Source organism: Trachurus japonicus, chromosome 21 (assembly GCF_045865225.1).
Source record: "Trachurus japonicus isolate A0001 chromosome 21, Traja_1.0".
Taxonomy (NCBI): domain Eukaryota; kingdom Metazoa; phylum Chordata; class Actinopteri; order Carangiformes; family Carangidae; genus Trachurus; species Trachurus japonicus.
The window spans coordinates 8,345,789-8,371,083 of NC_140927.1; the positions used below are offsets into that span (position 1 = coordinate 8,345,789).

The 25,295-nt window shown below is 42.2% G+C and overlaps 1 protein-coding gene across 1 annotated transcript; it reads left to right on the forward strand.

Annotated features, from left to right (window-relative positions):
* Positions 1-3,472: 3,472 nt before the first annotated feature.
* On the forward strand, positions 3,473-25,276 carry LOC146964732 (protein mono-ADP-ribosyltransferase PARP4-like). The gene is made up of 32 exons (XM_085764180.1): positions 3,473-3,674; positions 5,891-6,128; positions 8,110-8,239; positions 8,846-8,924; positions 9,044-9,157; positions 9,500-9,652; positions 10,021-10,158; positions 10,245-10,409; positions 11,925-12,076; positions 13,184-13,315; positions 14,248-14,346; positions 14,524-14,707; positions 15,033-15,174; positions 16,109-16,254; positions 16,358-16,489; positions 17,718-17,804; positions 17,900-18,064; positions 18,701-18,747; positions 18,914-18,995; positions 19,318-19,455; positions 19,540-19,729; positions 20,049-20,119; positions 20,775-20,962; positions 21,504-21,603; positions 21,853-22,023; positions 22,233-22,313; positions 22,979-23,059; positions 23,158-23,253; positions 23,412-23,552; positions 23,640-23,687; positions 24,967-25,084; positions 25,248-25,276. The coding sequence occupies exons 1-32, from the start codon at positions 3,549-3,551 to the stop codon at positions 25,274-25,276; spliced, it is 3,963 nt and encodes a 1,320-aa protein (XP_085620306.1). The 5' UTR covers positions 3,473-3,548.
* The last annotated feature ends 19 nt before the right edge of the window (positions 25,277-25,295 follow it).

Here is a 25,295-nt window from a genome sequence, read left to right on the forward strand (position 1 = left end):
ATGTTGTTGTATTTTAGCTATATCACTTGTAGGCTATGTGTATTAGACTTTGTACACCTTTGTCTTGAGTTATTGTAAATGCTTACGATCAACTGATAGTTTGACAAATAGTGATGCTAAAGAGCAGGGGGAGTTGACACTGATGCTGATGGGAAAAAACAAAAACAAAAAAAGAAACAAACATTAGGCTACATTTAGCAATAATAAAAAATAATAACTAAAATTTAAACTACAAGGAGTAGTTTGGTGTTTTGGGGAATGATTATTGGGATTTGCTGTATGTTTTATCGTTGCACATAAGAAAACCTACCCTTGTCTATAGAAAAAATAGACAAGGGTAGGTTTTCATAGGCTTAGCCTATAGCTGAAACATGAAGCATGAAATGGGATGGAGGTAACGTAAAGGTCCAGTGTGTACAATTTGTTTGAATTCCAGGAGTAGCTCTTCTTTTTGGATGTTTTGAATTCATGTCTAGAATTGATGCCAAAGTCTGCTTGACCCTCAACTGAGTAAAACTTAATAAATGCAATTGTTTTGGAAGCAAAGTTGCTGACAAAAGGTGTGTTCGGAATGTAAAAAACTATAGATGATGATAATGCTGAACAAATCCCTTTCTTAGTAGGCCTACTTGGAAAACTGCCTTAGGCTTTTACTCTGAAAGGAAGTTCACTAAAGTGGAAGCGGTCTCATTGTAAGTCGCTGTGACTTGACAGAGTCAGTCAGAGTGTCTCTTCCTGGTTCAGCGCAAACACCAATTTCCAGTTATACATGAGCTGCTCTATTTCTCACACAGCTGCAGGCCCATGCTGATGCTCCCTCCTCTGGATGAACAGCTGTACTGCAAACAAAGACTGTACAATACATGCACCATTAGTTATTCAGGTTACTTTCGGTTGTGACAAGCTGCAGAAAGCTTGCTTCATTTGTTTATTGCATGGCTTTCTCACAATTAAGTAAAATTATATGGCACTTTACATAATGAAAGCACCCTGTATTTTTCATGGTTTCAACTCAGGTAAACAAAGCGCACAATCATTTTTGAAACACATTGTTAGTGAATGTGATTTCCGCGTTTCGGTTTCACCTCAACGTCACAGAGCCTTTATTTTGAAATCCACCGGAAACTAAAACTTTCTGCCACTGGAGCAGCTGATACGTGTTGACTAATTAGGGTATTTTTATTGATGGTTATGTCTGTCCGAAGATGGTAAAGATAAGGATAACGTCGGCTTGTGTTTTTTGACAACAGCTGCAGGAGTAGGCTGTACCGTGTGGGTTTTTACGGTAAAGTAAATCTCAATTTAAGCAATATTACCCTCGAGGGTGTGCTTTATTTGAGCACTACAGTGATGCAGCAAGTGCCTCTGATCGGTCCGCATTGCAAGCGTCACGAAGTGCTCAAAATTACGTTTAAGCACCCCCTCGAGGGTAATATTGCGATTATACAACTATTACCAACACAATATAATATATCATCAAATTATATTCATTTTGATGGACAATTTACAAATTTTAAAGGCCCCATGGCATGAAAAATGTGATTTTGGTTATTTTTTCATGCTTGGGGAGGTCTCTGGGCCACGTATATACTGTCCCATGCATCAAACTGGTCATAAACGGAACACACACCGCCCATTTGTAGGAACTGTCTCTTTAAGACGAGCAGATAGCACTTCCTCCTTTCTGTGATGTCACACACAAGGTAACTCCGCCCACCGTGACCAGTTGTTATTTTTCAATTTCTATGAATGCAGCTTAGGTTTCAGTTACTTGCCTGTGATTGGCCCGACCACATGCCACTCTAAAACAGTCAGCCAATCAGAGGAGAGGTTCTCATTCTCTCTTCTGATTGGCCAAATGACCTGTGCCTGTTAGAACTCCAGAAAGAGGCAACAGAAAGGGGCAATATAGACGATATTAAGCAGATCACAGGTACTCAAAACCAATGATACATCTTGTTAGGGATATCAGCAGGTAAATAAACCCAGAGAAAAGTGCACAGCATGGGGCCTTTAAAGGTTTTTGCGAGTGTGCTTCTCGTATCCATGGGAATACATGGGGTCCGACTAATACCTGAAACACAATCAGTCACGTCAGTAGACTCCTATGTGTAATGGAATCGAGTTTACCTCTACAGCAAATAATCCGACCCTTAGTAACGACATAGCAACAGAAAGGATTTTCTAGTCCCACATAGATATATACACGTGTACCTATATATCTATGCTAGTCCCAGATGAGTGAACTCTGAGCTGATTAAAGGGATAGTAGCATTTTTTTAAAATTGGGGTTGTATGATCTACAAAATAGCCCCTAAGTACTTTAATTGCAGTAGAAGACTCTCTGCACTCCTCCCGTTAGCAACGCCAGCCCATAGCCCTGCCCAGAGATTTACAACATACATGGTTGTGAATGGACCAACCTAAAAGAGGTTTTACCAGAAAAAAAATACACAGTTCCATTGTTCACTATACATTTTTTTCCAGCCCCTCAAAGTGCAGGAAAAACGCAAACGCAAAGTTTTTATTTGGACCTAACCAACTCACGTATCCCTCCAGCCCAGGGTTAGCGCCCGCCGATCAGCAGTTGGTTAGGTCCAAATAAAAACTTTGAGTTTGCGTTTTTCCTGCACTTTTAGGGGCTGGAAAAAAATGTATTATAGTGAACAATGGAACTGTGTATTTTTTTCAGGTAAAACCTCTTTTAGGCCACAACAATGTATGTTGTAAATCTCTGGGCAGGGCTATGGGCTGACGGGAGGAGTGCAGAGAGTCTTCTACTGCAATTAAAGTACTTGGGGCTATTTGTAGATCATACAACCCCACTTAAAAAAAAAGCTACTATCCCTTAATGTTTTATCACGGTCTCGGACTAAATCAGTATCGCGTCGCCGACACAGCTGATGGGGAAAGCCAAAAATGAGAGAGAGAGAGAGAGAGAGAGCAGCAGATCATTATAATATTGTTGTTTTTCATTTCTTTATTTTATGTATTATTATCATCATTTAATATGAACTATATGTATATATTTTTTATTGTTTTTCATTTCTTTATTTATTAATATCATCATTTAATATGAACTGTGTTTGTTGTTGTTTTTAATTTCTTCATTTTATGTATTATTATCGTCATCATCATTTAATATGAACCATGTAGGCTATATTTTTTATAACCACCTACCTAATGACACCCAATCTGTGTATAAGAGAAAGACAACACTTCATCAGCACACACATGCATATACAGTATAAATGTATGTATACTTTTTTATTTTATTTTAATTATTTGATTCTGTGAGTTGTATTTGTTTTGTTTCATTGATGCTTTGGAAACATAGTTCTCGTAACATTCATGCCAATAAAACAAATTTGAATTGAATTTTTAATCCAGATCACAGTCACTTATTTCAATATTTTGAGGATTTGCTTCCGCATTTTCTTCTTAACCACAAGTGGGTGTTTGTGTGTGTGTGTGTGCTTCTGGCCTATTCCTGTTACTGTAGCTGATAACCTGTTTGCTGTTGAGTTTCCTGCCGTCCACAGACAGACATGGCTGTGTTTGAGAACTGCTCTGTGCTGTTGGAGCTGAGAACTTTGCCCTTCAAGGAGAGGAGGAGGCTGAAGTCCGCAGTCACAGAGAATGGAGGAAACATTTCCTTTTTGGTCAATAAACAGGTGAGTGGGTGTGATTCTTCCCCGAAGTAGGAGGCGTCTCTCACTTCCAGGTTATTCTAACTCTCCAATAAATTTGCAGCTGTGTCATCCTAGTGTTACTGACTGTACAATCAACATGGCTGCCATCTCCTGGTGTTCCTCTGCTATGGTCACACACACTGCAACAACTCTTCAACACTCAATTCATTTTTCTTTCCAGATCTCATTAGATTCATTAAGATGTTCAAATTAACGTTTTAAAGTTCATAGTATTCATATTAGACTCTAATGTGAACTGACCATGACCCTGGTGTGACCTGCATGCACAGAGAAACCAGAAAGTGTCAGGGCTACAGACTGCCCTTAAATGGGGGGATTTTGCGCCTAAAATTTGATAAAGCTTCCATCTACTTGCGCATGTGCAACCAGTAAATTTGCTCTCTTTTTTTTAACGCTGGCGAAATGTGTAGCAAAAGGTGCAACTCAAATAATCTGATATCTGTCACTACATGAATTAAACGGAAATTTGAATATTTGCTTTGCTAGTTGATTTATATTATTATCATATTCTCTGGTTGCACGCTACAATTTTAATGGGATATTCCGGCGTAAGTTTAACCCCAACGCACCATGACACCGAGCTAGACCCCCCTCGAGAGATGAACCATAGCTTCTCTAGTTGTAGCAACTTCAGCAATGACCGCACCATAACGCATTCTATTGATCCACGCGTAACCGATCAAAAAGCCTCATAGCCACAAATAAAACTCAGAACAGCATCAAACTTCATCAACAGTACGAACAGGGTCCCAGCACATAATACGAGGCATCAAACATCTGCGATCGTAGCGGAAATAATGAAAGTAATGGCAAACAAACACTGCATATCTCCAAAATCAGGCAGGTTTCCAGGATGCCAAGTAGCCTATTCATTTTAATGTAACAATTGCACATGAGTACCGGTGTCAAAAAGGAACAAAACAAAAAAAATCGATCACGGATTTTCATGATCGATTACCATGGCAACGAACGAAGCTTCGAAGCTTCAAATTTTTTGGGTCAGCCCTACTGACAACACACATCCGAGTCTGACTGGCAGCACAAACATCTGGTTTCAGCGGCCACTGGCAGGCAGTGACCACATGACCACTTGATTCCCCTAGGTCCAGCACATAGACATAGACCGCATCTCTCCCTTTCATTTTTCTCCTCCATTTCCAGCACATAGACTCCAGCGGCAGCTGTCCCTCTTTCACTTTTCTCCTCCATTTCCTTCAGCTTGTCTTCAGTAAACTCAGTCTCAAACTGCTAGGGGCGCCCATCGAAATGAAACCAGTCGTTGTTGTTGTCAAACTCCATAAACTCAGCCGTGTTGTCCCTTCTGTGATGTCAGTGTGGTCACTGCCTGCCAGTGGCCGCTGAGACTGAATGTTTGTGCTGCCAGTCGGACTCGGACATGTGTTGTCAGTGCCTGGACGCGGAAAGTTGCTGCATAGCGTATAACTGGAGGAGAGTGGGTGAGTTGTTTTCGTCTCTTCTCATTAGAAACCAAGCAAAGCTAACAGATGTTTGATGCCTCATATTATGTTCTGGGACCTTTAAGTTTGGTGCTGTTCTGAGCATTATTTGTGGTTATGAGTGGCTTTTTGATCGGTTGCGCGTGGGTCAATAGACTGCCCTGTTTCTTATGGTGCGGTCATTGCTAAAGTTGCTACAACTAGATAAGCGCTCAGTTAGCAGACTTTATCTCTCGAGGCAGGGGGGTCTGACTAACTCGGTGTCACGGTGCGTTGGACCATGGGTTAAACTTACGCGGGAATATAGACTAGGGGCCACTGTGCTGCTCCTAGTAAAAAAAGTCAGTCTGGAGCGTCAAATGTGGCAGCACTGTGTGTACAGAAATAAAGAGGATTAGTCACATATTAGCATTTAGGCTTCATTTCAAAGTTATTGCACAAAGTGGAAGCAGATGATGAGTAGGAGAAGGTGTGATACGACCACAAATCTAGGTCCTAAAACTTCACTGTTTACCTCCATTACTGCTGTCTGCCATGTTTGACCAAAAACAGGCACAATCAATACTAAAAAAAATGACCTATATGATTTAGAACCACGTATGAAACTGATTTGAAGATATCAGACTCCACTGTCAGATCTGGGTCATAGAAGAGAAAACAATTAGACTTTGGCCTCCTGAATCCCACTTCAACTGATTCCTAACATCTCATTTCCCATAGTGCTCTCTGATAGTGACCGACGATGTGTCCAGCCTGAGGCCAAACAGGCTACGCGGCATCCAGAAGTACGAGACTCCTGTGGTCGGGGTGGATTATGTGTACAGCTGTCTGGACAGAGGAGTTCTTCTGCCTGTGGATGAATACAAGCTGGAGACTCCACCTCCCTCTGATTTTATTTTTTCACCCACTCCTCCTCTTCCTCCTCCCACAACCAGGCCAGACCCAACTTCATATCAAGGTATTGTATTAACAGGCAGTAACTGTTGAAGATCATTAAAAAAAACTCACCAGTTAAAGGGGTCTTTGTCTTAGTCTTTGTCAAAGTTATATTAAAGCAGAAGTAAGTGATATATTTGTGTTAATATAAGTCTTAAATAGTTATATCTTCCGACAGCAATCACTTACATAGAGTGTTTGGACCGAAACATGGGTCTGTCAGTCACTCTGCTCTGCGCCGAGGAGAAAACATTTATCGTATCCTACAGTTTTTATCCAATGAGGAGAGAGAACGGCATGCAGGGCTGTGTGTGCAGCCAAGGAACGCCGTGAATGTGGCGACGTAGCGACGAGAACTGTTATGGTGCGTTCAAGGAAACTTGTAACTCGTGTTTTTCCAACCTGTGAAGTTGTACCAGTTTGATCTGGTACGAGTTCACGGGTCAGAAGTTACGAGTGGCCGTTATAGTGACTTTCACAGGTAAAACAGGTCGGAAAAACACGAGTGGGTTGCCTGGAACACTACAAAGTTGCAAGTTGTGACTTGAAGCTGTAATTTACAATTTCAAAAGCCTGCCTGGAACGCAGCATTAGCGAAAACGACCGGATCGCTTACTTCTGCTTTAATTCATCAACACTATTCAATTGTGTTTAACATGTTTGTTCTGCAATAAGGAATTTCACATTAATTGTTGGTTTGGAGTAATTAGAGGAATTTACTAATTAGCAAAACTAGCAGGATCTTACCGGTTCCAAAACAAAACAGTGGAAGTGCTGCGATGTTATTTAGTGCAAATCAGACGTTAAAGCAGAAGTAAGTGGTCCGGTCGTTTTCGCTAATGCTGCGTTCCAGGCAGGCTTTTGAAATCGTAAATTACAGCTTCAAGTCACAACTTACGACTTTGTAGCGTTCCAGGCAACCCACTCGTGTTTTTCCGACCTGTTTTACCGGTGAAAGTCACTATAACGGCCACTCGTAACTTCCGACCGGTGAACTCGTACCAGATCGAACTGGTACCACTTCACGGTCGGAAAAATACGAGTTGCCTTGAACGCACCATAACAGTCCTCGTCCCTACGTCGCCACATTCACGGCGTTCCTTGGCTGCACACACAGCCCTGCATGCCGTTCTCTCTCCTCATTGGATAAAAACTGTAGGATACGATAAAAGTTTTTTCCTCGGCTCAGAGCAGAGCAGAGGGACTGACAGACCCGTGTTTCAGACCAAACACTCTATGTAAGTGATTGCTGTCGGAAGATATAACTATTTAAGACTTATATTAACACAAATATATCACTTACTTCTGCTTTAATTAGCTCCTGGAGCTAGAGGCAGGTGAAAGAAAATGTTGTGTAGAAACATCAGTGATAAATGTTTACATTTTGAATAAGATCCTTGTTGGATGATAATGCACTGTAGCTGCAGCAGTTAGTTCAATGACTCCTAACATCTATATCTCTAAATGCCTGTTGTTTTCATGGATCAAAATTTGAAAACAGAATTAATTTTGTGTTGTTTTAAAATGTGCAGTCTTTTCACTGTTTGTGCAGGTGGAGGAATGTAAAGAGTCAATCATTCACTGTGTCAGCCAGTTAGACACAATCCTAACAGAGCGAGGCCTCCACCCAGCTCCAGCACAGTGACTCATGATTACACAGTTTACTGATCAATCATCAGGAGTTTTACCCTCTTGTCCTCCTCAGCTCTGATATATAGGTTCTTAAAGACGCTGTATATCATGTTTAACAGAACAGAGTCTGTACAGTAGGTCGGATAGAGACTGTGTTTGTTCTACAGGTGTGCGCAGTCTTATACTTTGTCACACATTCAGATCGTCTTTAGTGCTCATTCAAACCTGCAGCGATGTTGCACAATGAAGCTTTTTCTTGTTTGAGTGTGCAGCGATCCATTTGTCACATTGTTTACACGCTGCTCCGGTTTGAATGCACACCAGCCCCTTGCAGAACCTTTAAGGTGTCTGTTCTCTCCTGTTCACTGTAGCGCCTGAAGCACCGAGGAGCGCGGCTGTTGCTGAGCGTCCCACAGTCCAGGCCGAACCCGCGGCCTCTGTCAGTTTATCTCAGAAGGCAGAGCCGCAGGAGAGCAGCGGAAACATCCTGGAAAAGTTCAGGTGTGAAAAGCAGTCGCCCTCATGTTAGCCCAGACATGCACAACACCGGCACTGACATTTAAAGGTTCAGTCCTGTCTTTGTTGTTATTGTTCTTAAACATTTCTTTGATATTTTATGCTGTTTTTCTTGTCGTTTTCACAGTTACACTCACTCACTGGAAACCTTTTACTTTATTTCAGCTCTTATTTCATAAAAACGTTACATGTCTCATTTGAGGAGAATCATGGAGCTCACACAGTTTCTGTTTTTGTTTAGTTGTCTCTTTTACTACTCCCTCCTCCTTTGGTCTTGTAGGACTATAGAGCAGGGGGTTCAATATTTTTCAGGACAGTGACCCCCAAACTGATGGAGAGATGGAGCAGGGAGCCCCTGCTGTGTATATTGTAATTAAAAAAAGAAAGAAATATTGTCCTACCCAAAATTTTGCAACCCTGCTGCAGTACCTTATAGACCCCCCTGTTGAAGTCCTCTGCTATAGGACCACCCCTACACCTCCACACCTCCATCTCTGGTCGACTGCTTTCACTTTGTCACATTTCCAAATAACACAGATGAAATACGACTCATCTTTGCTGTTTTGTTGTTGTATTTTTTGAATCACACAGAGTTTACACGGAGACTGATTCTGATGTTCCATCGTATCCGGACAATTTTCAAGTAGCCAAGTATTCACTCTTTGAAAAGGTAAAGGTGCAGCTTTTTTAGCTTGTTACTGTTGTTCTCATTTTGGCAATGGAATTCCTTTTATTAATTAATACACAAATTATTACCATACTAATAATCGTCCTATTAATAATATACAGCGTCTCAAGATAAAGAGCCAGACATGGTGTGTGCTGGAGCTGCAGAGTGTCAAAGCAGAGGGAGGACGACAGTACCGCGTGGTCAGGTACTGGAAGGACGATGTCGGAGCCGAGGTTAGAAATCTTGTGATTAGAAACAAAGACTAATTTCAGTGTCCGTTGCAAATATTGTTTCAGAGTTTACATATCTGTCATATCACTGTTGGTAGTTTTACATGCTACTTTATCTTTGTGCTGATTGTATGTATCTGGAATCAGCTGTAACAGTTTTCCTTGGCATGTTGAATTACTGTACTGTATGTAGATATCTGTTTTTCATTCATGTCTGATTTTCAATAGCATTTAAAGCATGTTGTAGTTAATTGAAATAGTATAAATCAAGTGTACTGTAAAGTGTCTAGTGAAAGGTATACTATAAACATAAACATAATGACCATACAAGCCTACACTCCTCAGACGGTGAAGGACATGCTGGTGTTTCCGTCCACGTCAGAGGAAGCTCTGGAGGTGTACCAGGCTCTGAGGGACCAAGTCCAGGCTGCAGGTCTGAGCCCGAGGAGCAGCATCCCTCCACAGGCCCGAGACCTGGGCTCCACGGCTCTGCAGCAGGTACCACACACACACACACACACACACACACTGCACATCACAGTCTCTATAACCACTCACACATTCTGCTGCAGTTCTCTAGTATTTTGGGTATTAGTATGTTGATGTTTGTTTAAAGCTAAATACAAATCTGTCAAACCATTGTAATACAAAGACTCTACTTTTTCTATAAGTTCTGCCCATGTGTTATGTTCTGACAAAAGTCTTTCTGCAACACCACAATTATATCCGTGAAAGGTTTTAAGCCAGACTTTGTGAGATCCTGATATCTGAAGCCTGAGGCGTCGCTGCTGCTGGACGTGCGGCTGCTGTAGCCGAGGCCAATGAGCCGATGAGGTGATTTACATGTGCTTGGTTTGGCCCGACAGCTGCTGCTGGAAGAGAGGCTGAACACAGCGAGCTTATCACAGGAGGTGGGCGTGTTCGTGGAGATGCTGTGGACCGAGGCCCTGGGCAGCCTTCGCCTCATCCTCTCCGTCTCAATCGACAAGCTCAGCCTCAATGATGTAAGGCTTCCTCCATGGGTTGATCTGTAACGTCTCAAACCTGCTCATCATGAATCTCACTGGAGTTGCCCTTGTACTCCGTGTAGGTGACCAGGGCAGAGGGCTTGATGCTTCAGGCTCAGAAGGTCAGAGAGGACGATTACATCAAAGAGATCTCCCTCTTGGGGGAATTTTACACTCTACTGCCGCACCAGGCGCCTCAGTTTAACGTCTCTGCCAAGCTCCTCTCTGAGACACTGGACCTCTGCCAGGTAACGCTGAACATACGTACAGTACACACACCTACAGCTCATGGCCAGGGTTGGGAAGTAACGGATTACATCTAACGGCGTTACTATAGGTACAGTTTAAATTGGTATAATCTAAATACAGTTACTTTCTTTTAAAAAAGAAGGATTACTTGGATTACTTTATCCTACCGCACTACACGCAGGTTGCACTGACTGTTCGGACGCTTGTTGCACTTTGGCAAAGTTAGAACCATCAAGGTGGGAGAGGGACGGACAAAACAGCGGCGACAATTAACCCAGCTCCGCCAGCCCAGAGTGCTCTCATCCAGGGAAAGAAAGGAGGGTTACTTGCTAAACTCGTCGGCTCTGCTGAAGTTGGCTTCGTTTTGGTAATGTTGCTATCGGGATGTCCAGCATATTCCTCTTCAATGTCCGGTCTCTGGTAAACAACATGAACGAACTGCGACAGGATCACGTTGTTAAAAGGATCCTGGACTGTCGTGATGTTTATAATGAGCATGGTTTAACAGCAACGTCACGCTGTTTCTAAAACGACACCGACTTCAGCAGAGAAGTGAGTTTAAGTACAGTTTTAGTGTTGGCCTACAGATTTAACAGTGGCTCCTGTCAATACTTTATTTTCAAAATATATCATCATGTTGCTTGCCCTACTCTCACAAACAAAACCTATTTTAAATGGTGTATTTTTTCGAAGGTATTCTGCATTTATAAGAGGTTGAGGGGCTGTAGTCTGGACTGTAGAGCAGAGAAAGCTGCTCAGTTTTAATATAGCCTAGGCCTACTAATTTAATGTGATTGGCTATTAAAAAAACATTTAAATATGGCTGGATTATCAATAACAAATTTAAATGTGGTTTAAAGGAGCCACAGTAGCCTATAAGTTTGTGTAAGATCATTCTCTAAAGCAAATTGAGTGTCCCAGTTAAAGGCACAAAGATATAAAACTGAACTGTGGAGGGCAGTGAGACAGCTGGGTGAACTGCCCATGAACAAAAAGGTGTTACTCTCCACAGTCACAGTTTTACATGCATCATTTCACATATCTCACTGTGTGATCAACACCGATAAATTTAGCTGTTAGATAAGATTCAACTCTAGTCTGAGTTTGAAATAGCATCAAACTAATGCTGTAATTGACATCAAATGACACTCACTTACATGTTGGACATAAATATATTAAACACCTATTATAAGACCTACTGTAATGATGTTCCCATCCATTGTCATAGTTTTTCATTTCATTTCATATCTATTTATTCCATTTATGGTTTACATACATTACATAATTGCATACATTACATACATAACATCATAAATGGAAAGGAGCAGGATGAAGAAAAACTTGAATAATTAAAACTTCCATCATAATAATATCTCATAAGCTATTATACAATTATAAATAATAATTACTTATTTGTTTTAAATAAGTTTAGTGTGTAGCACAAGAACAAACTCTTGACTGTTTGATCACAGATCTACAGAATTAACATTTCTATTGATTTCTGTTTGTCAAAGTTAATCAGAGATGTCTTGAACTTGAGCGAGACGACTCTGAGAAGCCCCGCCCCTTCCAGTCTGGGGAAATACCGCGCTCTCCGGTGCAGCATTGAGACCGTCCCCCCCAGCAGCCCCGAGTTTCAGGCTGTGACTGCTCTGCTGCAGGACAGGTAGCGCGCCGCCTCTCATGTGCTCGTATGTCTGATGTAATTTCCCAGTTTCTCATGGGGAAGATGAACCATTTGGATCCACACAACCTGTCTCAGATTTAACTGAACACCACCTGGTATTTGTGTCCCTATTTAAAGGGATACTTCACCCAAAATCGATAATTCACCAATTTTCTACTCACGGCCATGCCAAGGAAGGGTTTGGAGAACTTTCAGAGTCATCAAAATGCTTTTGTTTGGAGTTCCAGGGGGGGTCCGGCTGGCAACGGATTTTCATATAATGGAGGCGGATAGAGCTCACTTTTGAATCATCCAAAACACACACTATGAAACATCCAAACACCTTCATACTGCTCGTCGTACTGACCCAAGTGTCCTGAAGCCGCCACATGAAAAAGTTCGTTCTTCGTTGTAAACCATTGGATGTATGATGTAAACACGGAAGAACATCTCACAGCAAATCTCACACAGCCACTGGGAGTCTACTGCTACAACAAGGCTAAAAACAGAGATCAAATTAATTTTTTCCAAACAACTTTTTCATGTGGCGGCTTCAGGACACTTGGGTCAGTACAGACGAGCAGTATGGAGGTATTTGGATGTTTCATAGTGTGTGTTTTGGATGATTCAAAAGTGAGCACAATTGGCCGCCATTATATGAAAATCTGTTGAAAATTGGTGAATTATTGATTTTGGGTGAAGTATCCCTTTAAGGCCATTTGGTGTCACATCATTCAGACTCACTCTCCTGCTTTAGAGCAGCTCTGCTTGTGGTTTTATATATTTCTATATCCACCCTGCAGTTCTTTGATCAGTGATACTTTCTCTGCTTCTCCTTTCTCTCCCCTTTCAACCAAACCTGCACTCTTAAACTTAACTTAAACTAAAACAGACAGAACAAAGGGAAACTTCTAAGAAATAAACCCAGGAAATGCATTTCAGTCTCAGTCAATGTTTTTCCCCCTCTGAAGTTAGAAAATACTTAAATGGTCAAATTCAAATGGTCTGTGATATAGATGAACTGGTGTATTAGTATTTGCTGAGTTTTTTTTGTGTGCAGGCAGTCTTGTCCATACACACTATGATGAATGAACTGTGTATTTGCAGCAAGGTGCAGATCCAACAGGTTCTGCATCTGAGCAGAGGTGTGGAGCTTCAGACATTCAAGAGTGAGATTGGGAACATTAAGCCACTCCTCCATTCCTCCAGCCCTGGCAACTTCGTAGGAATCCTGTCTCGGTGAGATCACACACATATACACACACACACACACACACAGTGTGGACACTGTGTGGACTGAAACCTGAAACAAAATCATGATGAAATGCGAAGACTCAGTAGTGACCCTAACACAATGTCAGACATACTTGAACTGCTGCAATGAAAACACAATCCTGCACCTTTGTGTCTGTTGTCATTCATCTCATTCTGTTGTAAAAATGGACCTGTTTCCCTTCTGCCTTCTCACACGCTGAAGAACAACCTCTCATTTTATCTAATTGAGCGTCCTGAGATCCAGCTTCTCTGTCAGGGTGAAATGTGTTGTTCCCAGATGATCCCAGGTGTTGCTGCACAGAAACCAGTGGAATTAAAATTTCCAGAGATGAAAAAGTTCTTTTTTTCTTTTTCTAAACTTTGCCTTTTGAATTTCAAAAGCCATGCTACCTGCAGTGTGGGAATGCACCACCAGCGGAACATCACATATTATTCTGGTTTATTTTTTGAAGGAAAAAGTTGAACAGACGTTTGATGAAGTGAAGTTTTCCCCCAACATTGTTCCTACAGAGTTTGTGGATAAATAAAGTTCAAGCAGAGACTCTCCAGTGCTGTTTGGAGACGAGGCTGTGTGAAGAGACTGGATGTGGTGGCATTGTTAGAGCTCGCCTCCTGCTTCATGTAGTACTTCTTTTCAAAACATAAACATAATTTAAACAATGGTTATGTCCCCTCCCCATTCACTTGGAAATTACACAGTGATATAATAACCGTGCAGGTTTACATTTTAAAGGTTCCTTTTTGTATAAAGGTAGATGTCCATATGTAGTGTGATTATAAAGCAGCTCTAGGTTCTATAGTAATACTGTGAAAGTATCAAAGCCTCACAGAGGACCTTAAAAACTTATGTTTCTTGAACATTTATTTTCTAACCCTGATTTTTACTCTCACGTCAGTGGTCTGCTGTTGCCTCGTGTTGGAGTGGAGCATCATGGGATTGAGAGAACAGACATCGGTAATCTGGGCAGTGGAATCTACTTCACCGATGCGTTTAGGTTAGTGCTGTTTTAGCAGACAACAGACAACCATGCTACACCGACATAAGAACCTAACAAAAACTTGTTCTTAATTTATCCACTTGATCAAAGTAAGAGCAAAACATGCTAAATAAACATGGAACGTCTTTTTACAAAAAGCCCCTCTCACATCCTCCATGCCCTCCCCCTCCACAGCACCAGTCTGAAATACTCCAGGTGCAGCGTGACCGACGGCTCTCGGCTGCTGTTGGTGTGCGACGTGGCGTTGGGAAGCTGCAAGGACGTCCACAAAAGAGACTTCACGCTCACCGAAGCCCCTGAGGGACACCACAGTGTGCACGGAGTCCGCTGCTGCCCTAACACTCACTCTGAGTTTGAGGTAGAGTTTGTGTGTGTGTGTGATAAATAGATTAATGGGTAGACCTCTAAATGAGCTGTCCCAAATCTGATTTCATCCCTAATATCGGACACAGATTAGCTGTGACAAGCTTTTTTAATTTGCTGAGTTCCAGTTCATTAAAGCTAATATTTGTGAAAATTGTCTTGTTTGTAAATTTCCTCTGGCAACAAAGGGTCATCGTCAGATTGTGGTCGCACCATGAACATCACATTTGACTTAACCTCCTTCAGCCTGACCACATCTATACTGTCTGTTACTGTGTGGACTTGTGTGTGTGATATGTGTGACTCTGCCTGTGCTCCAGGATGATGAGTATGTGGTGTACAGTCCTGACCAAGTCAAACTGAAGTACGTGGTTCGGTTCAGCATGGAGGGAGACAAGGTGAGGGATTTCAGTCCGACCATCAACACCTCCGCCGAGCCGTGTCCACCTCCCTCTGATCTGGGTGAGTGCTCAACTGCTCCTGAGGCTTTTCTGAAACATGAAGATGTCACAGTTTGTTTTTTTAGTTTTTATGATTGAGATAAAATCTTTACCTCCAGTTCCTTTCCTACAATCAAAATTGTATTTTTTTTTTTTAACAAATAACTCAATATACAGTTCTCCATTGTACTCGGCTTAACTGTAAATACTGCAATACTAAATCCACTGAGCAGAACTAGTAACTGTGAGAGTGTTGAGGAAGCAATAGAGACAAATTCTTCTTGTTTTGAGTCTTGCAGTGCTGATGTTTTGTTTTGGCAGTGAGAACCACTTCAGTAAACCAGTTCCTGGTTTTATTTCCATATTCATTTCATTAAAGGGATAGTATCATTTTTTTTAAAGTGGGGTTGTATGATCTACAAATAGCCCCTAAGTACTTTAATTGCAGTAGCAGACTCTCTACACTCCTCCCGTTAGCAACGCCAGCCCATAGCCCTGCCCAGAGATTTACAACATACAGTGTTGTGAACAGACCCAAAGAAACGACCTATTTTCGTGGCCTAAAAGAGATTTTAGCTGAAAATAAATACACAGTTCCATTGTTCGCTATAATATAATTTTTTCCAGCCCTTCAAAGTGCAGGAAAAGCGCAGTTTTTATTTGGACCTTTTAGGCCACGAAAATAGGCCGTTTCTTTGGGTCTGTTCACAACACTGTATGTTGTAAATCTCTGGGCAGGGCTATGGGCTGGCGTTGCTAACGGGAGGAGTGTAGAGAGTCTGCTACTGCAATTAAAGTACTTAGGGGCTATTTGTAGATCATACAACCCCACTTTTAAAAAAAATGATACTATCCCTTTAAATACTTGGTTTTACATGTATTTAAATTTACTGCCATTGTGTTCATGTAACTTCAGTCTGATATTTTTTCTCATGTCCTGTGTTGTCGTGACCCAGCAGCCAGCCTGGATTTGGATGAGCGGGATGAAAAGGTTAAAAACCCTCTAGAGGACGTGACGGCGGGACTGTTGGACAGCTCAGGCCAGCAGCTCCCCCTGCAGGCCGTCCATGTGAAGTGTAAACTGATGGATCTGCTCTCACAGGTTGGGTTTTCTTTTTTTTTCTGGGTTCATTTTGATGACAGCCCTGTGAACTGAGGGATGGATATAAAACCTAACCAGAGTTTGTCTTCTCTTTCGCCTGCAGGTCATCATTTTCCAAAAATACACCAACACGAGCTCTGTGCCCATCGAGGCAAAGTACGTCTTCCCTCTGGATGACTCTGCAGCCGTGTGTGGATTTGAGGCTTTCATCAATGGGAAACATGTGGTGGGAAAGGTAACTCACCTTTTTTAAATCTCCAGTTGAGCTATTTCTTTATTGCCTAATGTCTTCATCATTATTCATTTGCTGATAAAAAGGAAAGTGAAAAAGTTCAGTGCAGTTTGCATCTGTTTTATCTCACTGGCTGTACCATAGATAACAACACTAACACTGATCTCTAAACTAAATCTTCAATTATCAGAGTCATAAATATGATAAATCAGAGAAAAGAGAAGTCACAGTTCCTCAGAGACGCAAAACAAACAGGAACTTAAAATAGATAATTCAGTACACTTCTCCAAAAATATAAACAGACAAAATCATGGTACTCTCTGTAACCATGGCAGCACGTTTTCTCTTTGTCTGAAAAGTCTAGTTTATTTCCATGCCGTCATCAGAGAAGCTGCTGACGTCTCCGCACGTCGCCGACATAAACAAACATGACAGCGTGACTGGTTTGACTGACAACTGACAAATAATGATGTCAGTCTGTGTGTTCAGCTGCATGTGGAGCAGATTTACTGAGTGAGCCTGTGTCATTTATTAAAATTGTGCATCTGTGTGCATCTATAGAATATTAGTACAATCCGTCATTGTATTATGACTGACGGATTAATCGTATTTTCATCGTCATCATGATTGAACATGTGCCATGAATACAGGTGCCATGAAAGGAAAGAGAGGGTTAAATTTACTTTCTGTTTTAATTGATTGATTATTCATGTGCAATTTCTTCAGTAAAAGTATGCTCAAAATATTTTTTTCTATTGTTCTATTCAGTGTTGCAGGGTACCTATTAAAGCAGAACTCAGGAACTGCATGGTTAATATGCTCACTTAAATATCTGCTTATTTGTTTTTCTTGCAATCACAATTTGTTTATTTTGATTTGCTTATTTTTGTTTTGGCATCTTCTCCTGGGCCTTGTCTAGCTGCTGTATTTATGTGGAGTTGTAATTTCTATTACACAATGAGGTGCTGTGTCAAACCAAAGGCCGAAATAAACTAAACTGAAAACAAGTCATATCTTCATTGCAACATTGAACAGTGTCATCACACTCATATTCTGTAGGCCTATATTATACCATGCATTTAATTCACCCACTGTTGCATCGCAAAGGATGTAAGCAGCATGAAGGGGGATCATGAAAACCAGTTTAACCCTGTGTCTGTGTCGGTGTGTCTGTGTGTCTGTTTCTATGTGTGTGTCTGTGTTTCTATGTGTGTGTCTATGTGGTTCTCAGGTGAAGGAGAAGGAGACGGCTCGTAAGGAGTACAAGCGAGCTATAGAGCAAGGTCATGGAGCGTACCTCATGGACCAGGATGCTCCTGTAAGTCACCTGAACACATAATTTAATTTATTTAATGCATTTTTCATTTATATTTTTACACTGTAATTATTTTTTTCTTTCATGCTGACTTGCAGGACGTGTTCACCATCAGCGTGGGCAACCTGCCGCCCGGCGCCACCGTCCTCATCAAAGTGACCTACGTGTCTGAGCTGGTGGTCAGGGACGGGGGGATTCTCTTCTCCCTGCCTGGCAGCGTGGCCCCGTGGCAGGAGAGTGCAGCGCTCAACCAGACCACACAGGTGAGGAGAACCTGGACCGACTCAGACAGAATCCTTGCTGTGGCTCAATTTGAATACTTCCACACTCAAACCAAGTATTTTGAGTGTGAGTGCGTCTCAATTGACAAATATATCAAAATGTTCCGGTAAGTGCACAACAACAGTATTCAATTTGAGACAACACTAACCATCGAAATTTGTGCACAACAGAAGTAAGTAGTATACTACATGACAGTGTGCTCATGGAAGTATTCAAATTAAGACACAGTGCCTGTCTCCAAGCGTCAGATTGTTGTACTCATTATTTTTTTACACAGTGTCACAATGAATTTTTTTTAGGCAATAAGTTGCTATTTTTCTTTCTTTCTTTCTTTATTTATTTAAAATGTTGATATTTGCATTTAAAGCTTAAATGAAAACATGATATATCAGTCTATGAAGGGTCTGTCCTTTCCTTGGCATCAACAGTCTATTTTGTTTTTGAGCAGTTATATACTGATTTTTGGGTTGATGTGATTCCTGCTTCACTGATTTAATGTGGCAGTATAAAGGAAGTATGTGGACGTTAGCTTTTATGTCATAGTACATGAGCAGCTCCACACTGCTAGTTCAATGATTGTCAGTTTTTTTTATCTGTGTGTTTCTGTTGCTTTAAAGGTCACCGTGGAGAAAGTGTGTGTGACTGATGAGTCGGCGAGTACGAGGTGCGCTACAGCATGTTTTCGTAACTTCTGACCCCATCTTTTGTAACGACTCATGATTATTTGTTACTGATTAGGTCAAACATGTCGGACGATGGTTTTCATTCTGATTTATTTTCTGTGATCTGCACTTGGAGGCTGCGTCTGATGAGTTGTTTCTTTCCCTCAGAGAGTTCACGCTGGACCTGTCGATCGAGATGCCCAATGAAATCACCAAACTGCAGTGCATCACTCACAAAGTCAAGATGAAGGTAACGTGGTGATGATGATGATACACTTTCTTACATGGATGTCAGATATCTCCTCTGTCTCTCACTTGAAAGTCAACACGATTTAATATTAGTTTCACTGTGGTTTGTTTCTTGTTTCGCAATTTGGAAATAAAACAAAAATGAAATGAAAATATTAACATTCATAATAAATCAAGAGAACAGGCTCCATGGAAATTCTGCAGTTTTCATATAAAGACACTTTGTACAACCTTCTTCAATAATATGTGTTTGATCTCAGGTTGTTTTTTCTTTTCTCAGTCTCTCTCTCTCTCTCTCTCTCTCTGTGTTTGTGATCCTATAGAAAACAGACTGCAAGGCAGTAGTGAGCGTAGTGCAGGGAGAGGTCATGGGTGCAGAAGGTTTCCAGCTGTCAATCACTCTGTCTGACGTCCACCTGCCCAGGATGTGGGTGGAGAAACACACTGACATTGACAGCCAGGTCAGTCCTCCTCCTCCTCTCTCTCTATCACACACAGTCACATCTTGTTCTTCTTAGATTTTAATCCACTCCTCTCTCCTCTAGGCCTGCATGTTGGTTTTCTACCCAGACTTTGATGTCAACTCCGGCTCAGCGGACGATGAAGTCGTCCTCTTGCTGGACACGTCTGAGTCCATGAGGGGAGAGTCTCTGCACATGGCCCAGAGAGTCGCCCTCCAGGCCCTCAGAGCCCTCGGCCGCAGCCTCAGAGTCAACGTCGTTTCATTTGGCACAGGTCGGTTTTGTCCTTCTAAATCCCTATGCACATTGTGATAAAACTTAAAAGAGACAAAAGACAAGATAGGACTACAGCTCTCTCTATTAAAGTGGAAGCTAAGGTTGGAGGTGACAGTCAATGGTATTAATTTGACTGCATGAAATTAAAAAGATGAACAGATATGAGAAATTAAATTACTTTTACAGAGAACAAGTGCCCGACACAGTGAGTGAATAAAGGAACTGAACACTCTCTTCTTAAGCGGGAGCAACAAAAACTGTTCGCTGTGTGAAGTCGACATGTTTTCCATCATTTCCCTCTGTGTTTCCCTGCTCAGATCACACAGAAGCCTTTCTGACAGCACAGCCGCTCACTGAGGCTCGTCAGGCTGCAGAGAAATTCATCAAGGTGAGTTAATGACCGGCAGATTATTTCATCGTGTGGTGATCTGTTCTGAGGAACACTGAGCGCTTACGTGAGAGGATTATGTTTTCATTTTGTCTGTACGTCCGTCACATTCATTTAAGCCCGATGGCTGATGGAACTCTTCAAGGAAATTTCTTCAAACATTCACTGGGATTCACTTATTGCTTCACTTTAGGAACCTATATACCTATATAGTCATAGCAGTAGGTTTGTTAGCTTTAATTGTCAGTGCAAGCTATTTTTAGAACGGCGGAGCAGAGCCGCAAGCTGCTCGGAGCTGCGCTACTGAGGCTGATGGGACTTCTTGGTTTCCCTCATCAAACTCGAGCGTTTTGGAGTTGTTGGATTGTGCATTTGATGAGTTTGATGAGGGAAACCAAGAAATCCCATCAGCCTCTGTAGTGTAGCTCTGAGCAGCTTGTGGCTCTGCTCCACCGTTCTAAAAATAGCTTGCACCGAAAATTAAAAGTAACAAACCTACTGCTATGACTATAGGGATTATGGCAATGGACCAGTTTGCCAAAATGTTGAACTATCCCTTCAAACACAAAGACACAACTCCTATTAATGTACATGTAAGTAGGCAATAGTGGCAGTGTGAACTTTAGTTTCTCAGACTGTCCTCTGCTCCTCTCAGCGTCCCTCTCCAGTAGGAGGCAGCACTGAGCTGTGGCGGCCCCTGCGGGCCCTCAGCCTCCTGCCTCCGTCCCGCGGCACCAGGAACCTGCTGCTGCTGTCGGACGGCCACATCCTGAACGCTGAGCTCACCCTGCGGCTGCTCAGAGACAACGCTCAGCACAGCCGCCTCTTCACCTGTGGCTTCAGGTCTGGGTGGTGTCAGGGATCATGGGGAGGGGGGTTATATGATATAAAGATACAGGCTTTAGAAAGTTGTGTCTAGGGATGTCACGATTATACGTTAAATAATCATGGTGATCACATGATTATTATGCATGAATTAATTTCACAACAATATGAATGTGTAAAATCAAATATAATCAGAATGTAATTACATCACTATTTGTTTACACAACATATTTCAAATATATGACTATTTATTAATGCCCCAGTGGAAGTGTTTGAAATATTCAGGTCATAAATTCTCATCTATACCAAATGTTTACGTTTATTTTAGTCGTTTTTTGTTTTGTTGTTTTTTTTAAATAGAAATGACACGCTAACACCAATTCAATGTTACGTACGTACCAGTATCTGAGCATTTACTTTTATTTTGGCGCACATCTGCTGATATTCCGACATAATTATTTTTAGGAAGTGAGGGTATTTAGGAATCTTTGCGGTTATTTAATTGTGGCGTTTAATACATCCCTAGTTGTGTCTTGACGTTTGTGTTTCTATCCCTCAGCCCGACAGCCAATCGGCACATGCTCAGAGCTCTGGCCCAGGCCGGAGGCGGAGCCTACGAGTTCTTCGACACAAAAACCAAACACAACTGGGCAGAGAAGGTGAGATGGGATGACAGATGATCAAACAGTGTGATCTGATTTTATGTTTTTGCTTTTAATTACTGTGTGAAGCAGCAGGAATAAAACTGAGTCCTCACTTGTGTGATTATCCACTCAAAACTTGACTAAATTTCCCCAGAGGTTTCTTTCTAACCTGGAGGAATTTCTAATGCAATGAGCCATGAGGTGTGACCATTATCCTCACACGTAATTAAATAACCACTGTTGATTGATGTGTTATGGCCACAGGTGGCATGTCAGGTGAAGCGTATTGCATCTCCTGGCTGCAGTTCAGTGTCGGTGAAGTGGCAGCAGTTCAACCCAGCAGCACCCACTCCGGTTCAGGCCCCCAAGCAGCTCCACGCTCTGTTCAACGACTGTCACACTCTGGTTTACGGCTTTGTGCCGCAATGCACCCAGGTACGCGCTGTATACACGGGACTGTCTCTACATCTAATATTAGAAACAAGTTAAAACTTCCTGTGATAGTTTCCCAGACCTCAGTGTGACGTCTGTAGTTCCTTTTCTATAGCCAATTGTGAAAAGTATGACATGCAGAAAAGTCATCATGTTTAAAAACCATCAGATCTTTGTGTGTTTCCTTCATGCGTGATGATTGTTTCACACAGGCCACCCTCCTGGGAAACCTGAACGGGCAGGAACTTAAAACCATGGTGTCGACCAGTGAGCTGCAGAAGACCAGAGGCACAGTGAGTCCACACAACGATCACCCTCTACACTACGACAGCTGGTCCATCAGATCCACCCGCCCACACAGCAGCTACACCGGTTATATAGCAGTTGTAAAAATGTGTTTTACATAAAATAAAATACCAAAATGTCAGCAGTTCTGAACATTAAAGGGGAACTATGCAAGTCTGGTCGCGTTTCCGCTGTTTTGCTAACCCTCCTCCCAGCCATGTGCATTTCTTTACAACAAAGCCTGCGAAAAATCAATCAATGGAGCGGTGGATAACGTTATTTATTACACAGCTCTCTGATTGGTCCATCGCTGCGTTCTACAGTCTGTTATTTCTGTTTAATGACCGTCGTCAAGTATAACAGACTGTTGCTAGTCCGTCTTTTTAACGCATGGGGAAAGGGGGAAGTGATGTAGTTACTATTTTAGAAATGATAATGTGTTTCATTCCTCCATTACTTAAAAAAGTAATCAGATTAATAGAGTAATCAGAGAAAGCGTTTCTAAATGACACATAACACTGAACAACAGTTTCTTCCCATCAATCAAACCCCCCAAAAAACAAGATTTGCTGTAAAGAGGTGAAACTTTGTCGCATCACAACTTGTTGATGGTTTTGTCGTGACCATAAAGATGATGATGAAGTGATGATTATTATTATATGTGTGTTTTCAGTTTCTTCACAAGCTCGCAGCTCGGGCCCTGATCAGGGATTATGAGGACGGGAACCTGGATACCGATGAGGCCGAACACGAGGTGTGTGTGTGTGTGTGTGACTGAGGTTTAAAACAGCCCACCTCGGTGTAGCCGTCCATTCTGAGCTCCACCTGCTGACGTGCTTCTTGTTTTTCCAGGGGATGAAGGCGGAGCTGAAGTCCTTCATCATCGACCTGAGCAAAGAGTTCTCCATCCTGTCTCAGTTCACCAGCTTCGTCGCCATCGAGGAACGGGTTTGTGAAGTCGTTTGCCTTTTTTTCCACATTTGACTCCTTGTATTCACCTCTGGCAGCTGTCTGTCACGGCCACCTTCACCCCTGTCACTCTCAAGTTTCATCACATCACGTTGTGCAGCTTTCCAACCAAACCGAACCCTTCCACCTTGTTTCAGGACTCGGAGCAACCGGGGGACGGTTTCACTGACATCCCCAAGCTGATCGCAGAGGAAGACGTCGACTTCCTCCCCTACGTGGGCTGGACCTTGGAGGAAGAAGACGACGACACATCAGACAGCAGCGATCATGATAAGATGGTACAGGCACAGTGTGTGGTGTATTCACAGAGAAACAGGAAAGTCATTTGTTGGGATTTTCTAACTCTGCATTTTTCTCTGTTGTAGATGGCTTGCTGTGATGACGATCTGTATGATGGGTCTCCAGAACTTTCGGTAAGTCCCTTCATGCAGTGACTATTAACTGCTCTGACTTGCTGCTGAACTTCTGAGCTTCCCTGTGATTGTCATTCCCAGACAAAATATTTATAATATTCACTGAATTCCTCCAACACAAAAATGGCTTTAATTCCAAGGCCGGACTTTAAAGGGTAATCGTTGTTTTGTTTTTTTACAATCTGGACCTTATTTCTATCATAAAATCTGATAATTTACTCACCCAGATAACTTTGGTGTCATTACAAGTCGATGAAATTAGATCCAGCCGAGAGCCGCGTATATCCGTATAATGTGAGTCTACAGGGCAGCAGAATGCAGCCTCTAAATAAAACATTATCTGCTGCGAAACTCCTTCATTTCACCAATATTTTGTTATGATACGCTAGTGCTATTCCCCTCTGAGTCCGGGGTTAGCTGTTATCAACATCCGGGGTCTGTAGGTTGACCTGCTGACCTCTGACCTGGATGATGTCATCTCTGAACGCTGTGTGACGCGGCTTGTTGCTACCGCTAATGCTACGGTTTGTTTCTGCGTGTTTCTGACTTGTCAGAACAAAATGAGCAGCTGTATGAAGTTCAGCTTCCACATGCTTCCTCTCCTCAACCTGGACTCAGGTTAGCTAGTTGCGCTAAAAATGGACCCGAATGCCGAAGTGGAATGATTATTATCAGAATGAGCCAGGCAGAGCTCAGAGATTTTTTTTTTTTCCTTTTTGACTTTTGACATCCTGGAAACCTGCCTGATCAGTTTTGGAGACGTGTGCGCCTCTCACTGCTGACCACTGTGTCAGCTGTGCGTCCGCTGAGCCGACGTTAGACCAGTCAGCTGGTGAGCTTTCAGCCCATCACGGTGCAGACACATGAGTGCAGAGTTTTTCCTTTTTTTCTGGCACGTTTCATTCATTCATTCATTCATTCTTTTCTTATCTGTATTACAAAGTTTTAAGTTGTTATTTCTCTGAATACATTCTAAGTTTAAATGAGATGCTTATTTTTTCATTTCTGCCTTATTTTTAGTATATTTTCAAGTTCTAAAAGTTTGGGTATGATGTCTCTGTGGTGGATACATTTTATTTATTTTGGTGAATTGCTTCCCGCAAAAAAAGGGTCCTATGTTCCCCACTATGTATTGTGACCGGGGAATATAGGACCCTTTTTGGGAAAAACGGGAAACAAGGGGAACATAATCCCATTGTTTTGTTCTGATGTGACTAACTGTGCCTGCTAACTAGCCGAGTGTCTGACACCCGAACCGAACCCTTTCACCTTGTTTCAGGACTCGGAACAACCTGAGTACGGCTTCACAGACATCCCCAAGAATAAAGGCTTCGCCCCCTACTTGGCAGAAGAAGACAGCATTTGCTACTGTTTGTCTTTTAAGAGAAAAATCCTAGGCACAGAGATGCATGCCCAAGACCTTCATGGAGACTTTCCTTTGTCAACTGCTCCTGCTGCGGCTCCTCCTCCTCCTCCAGGCTCTTCCTCACAACTTCTCGATGAATCAGATGACTCAGATGACTCATTTTACTTTGATGACATGCCACGTTTTCGGTGCAGGAGCGGGAGTCTACAACTGGACTCCATAGCCACGAACAGCCAAGCGTT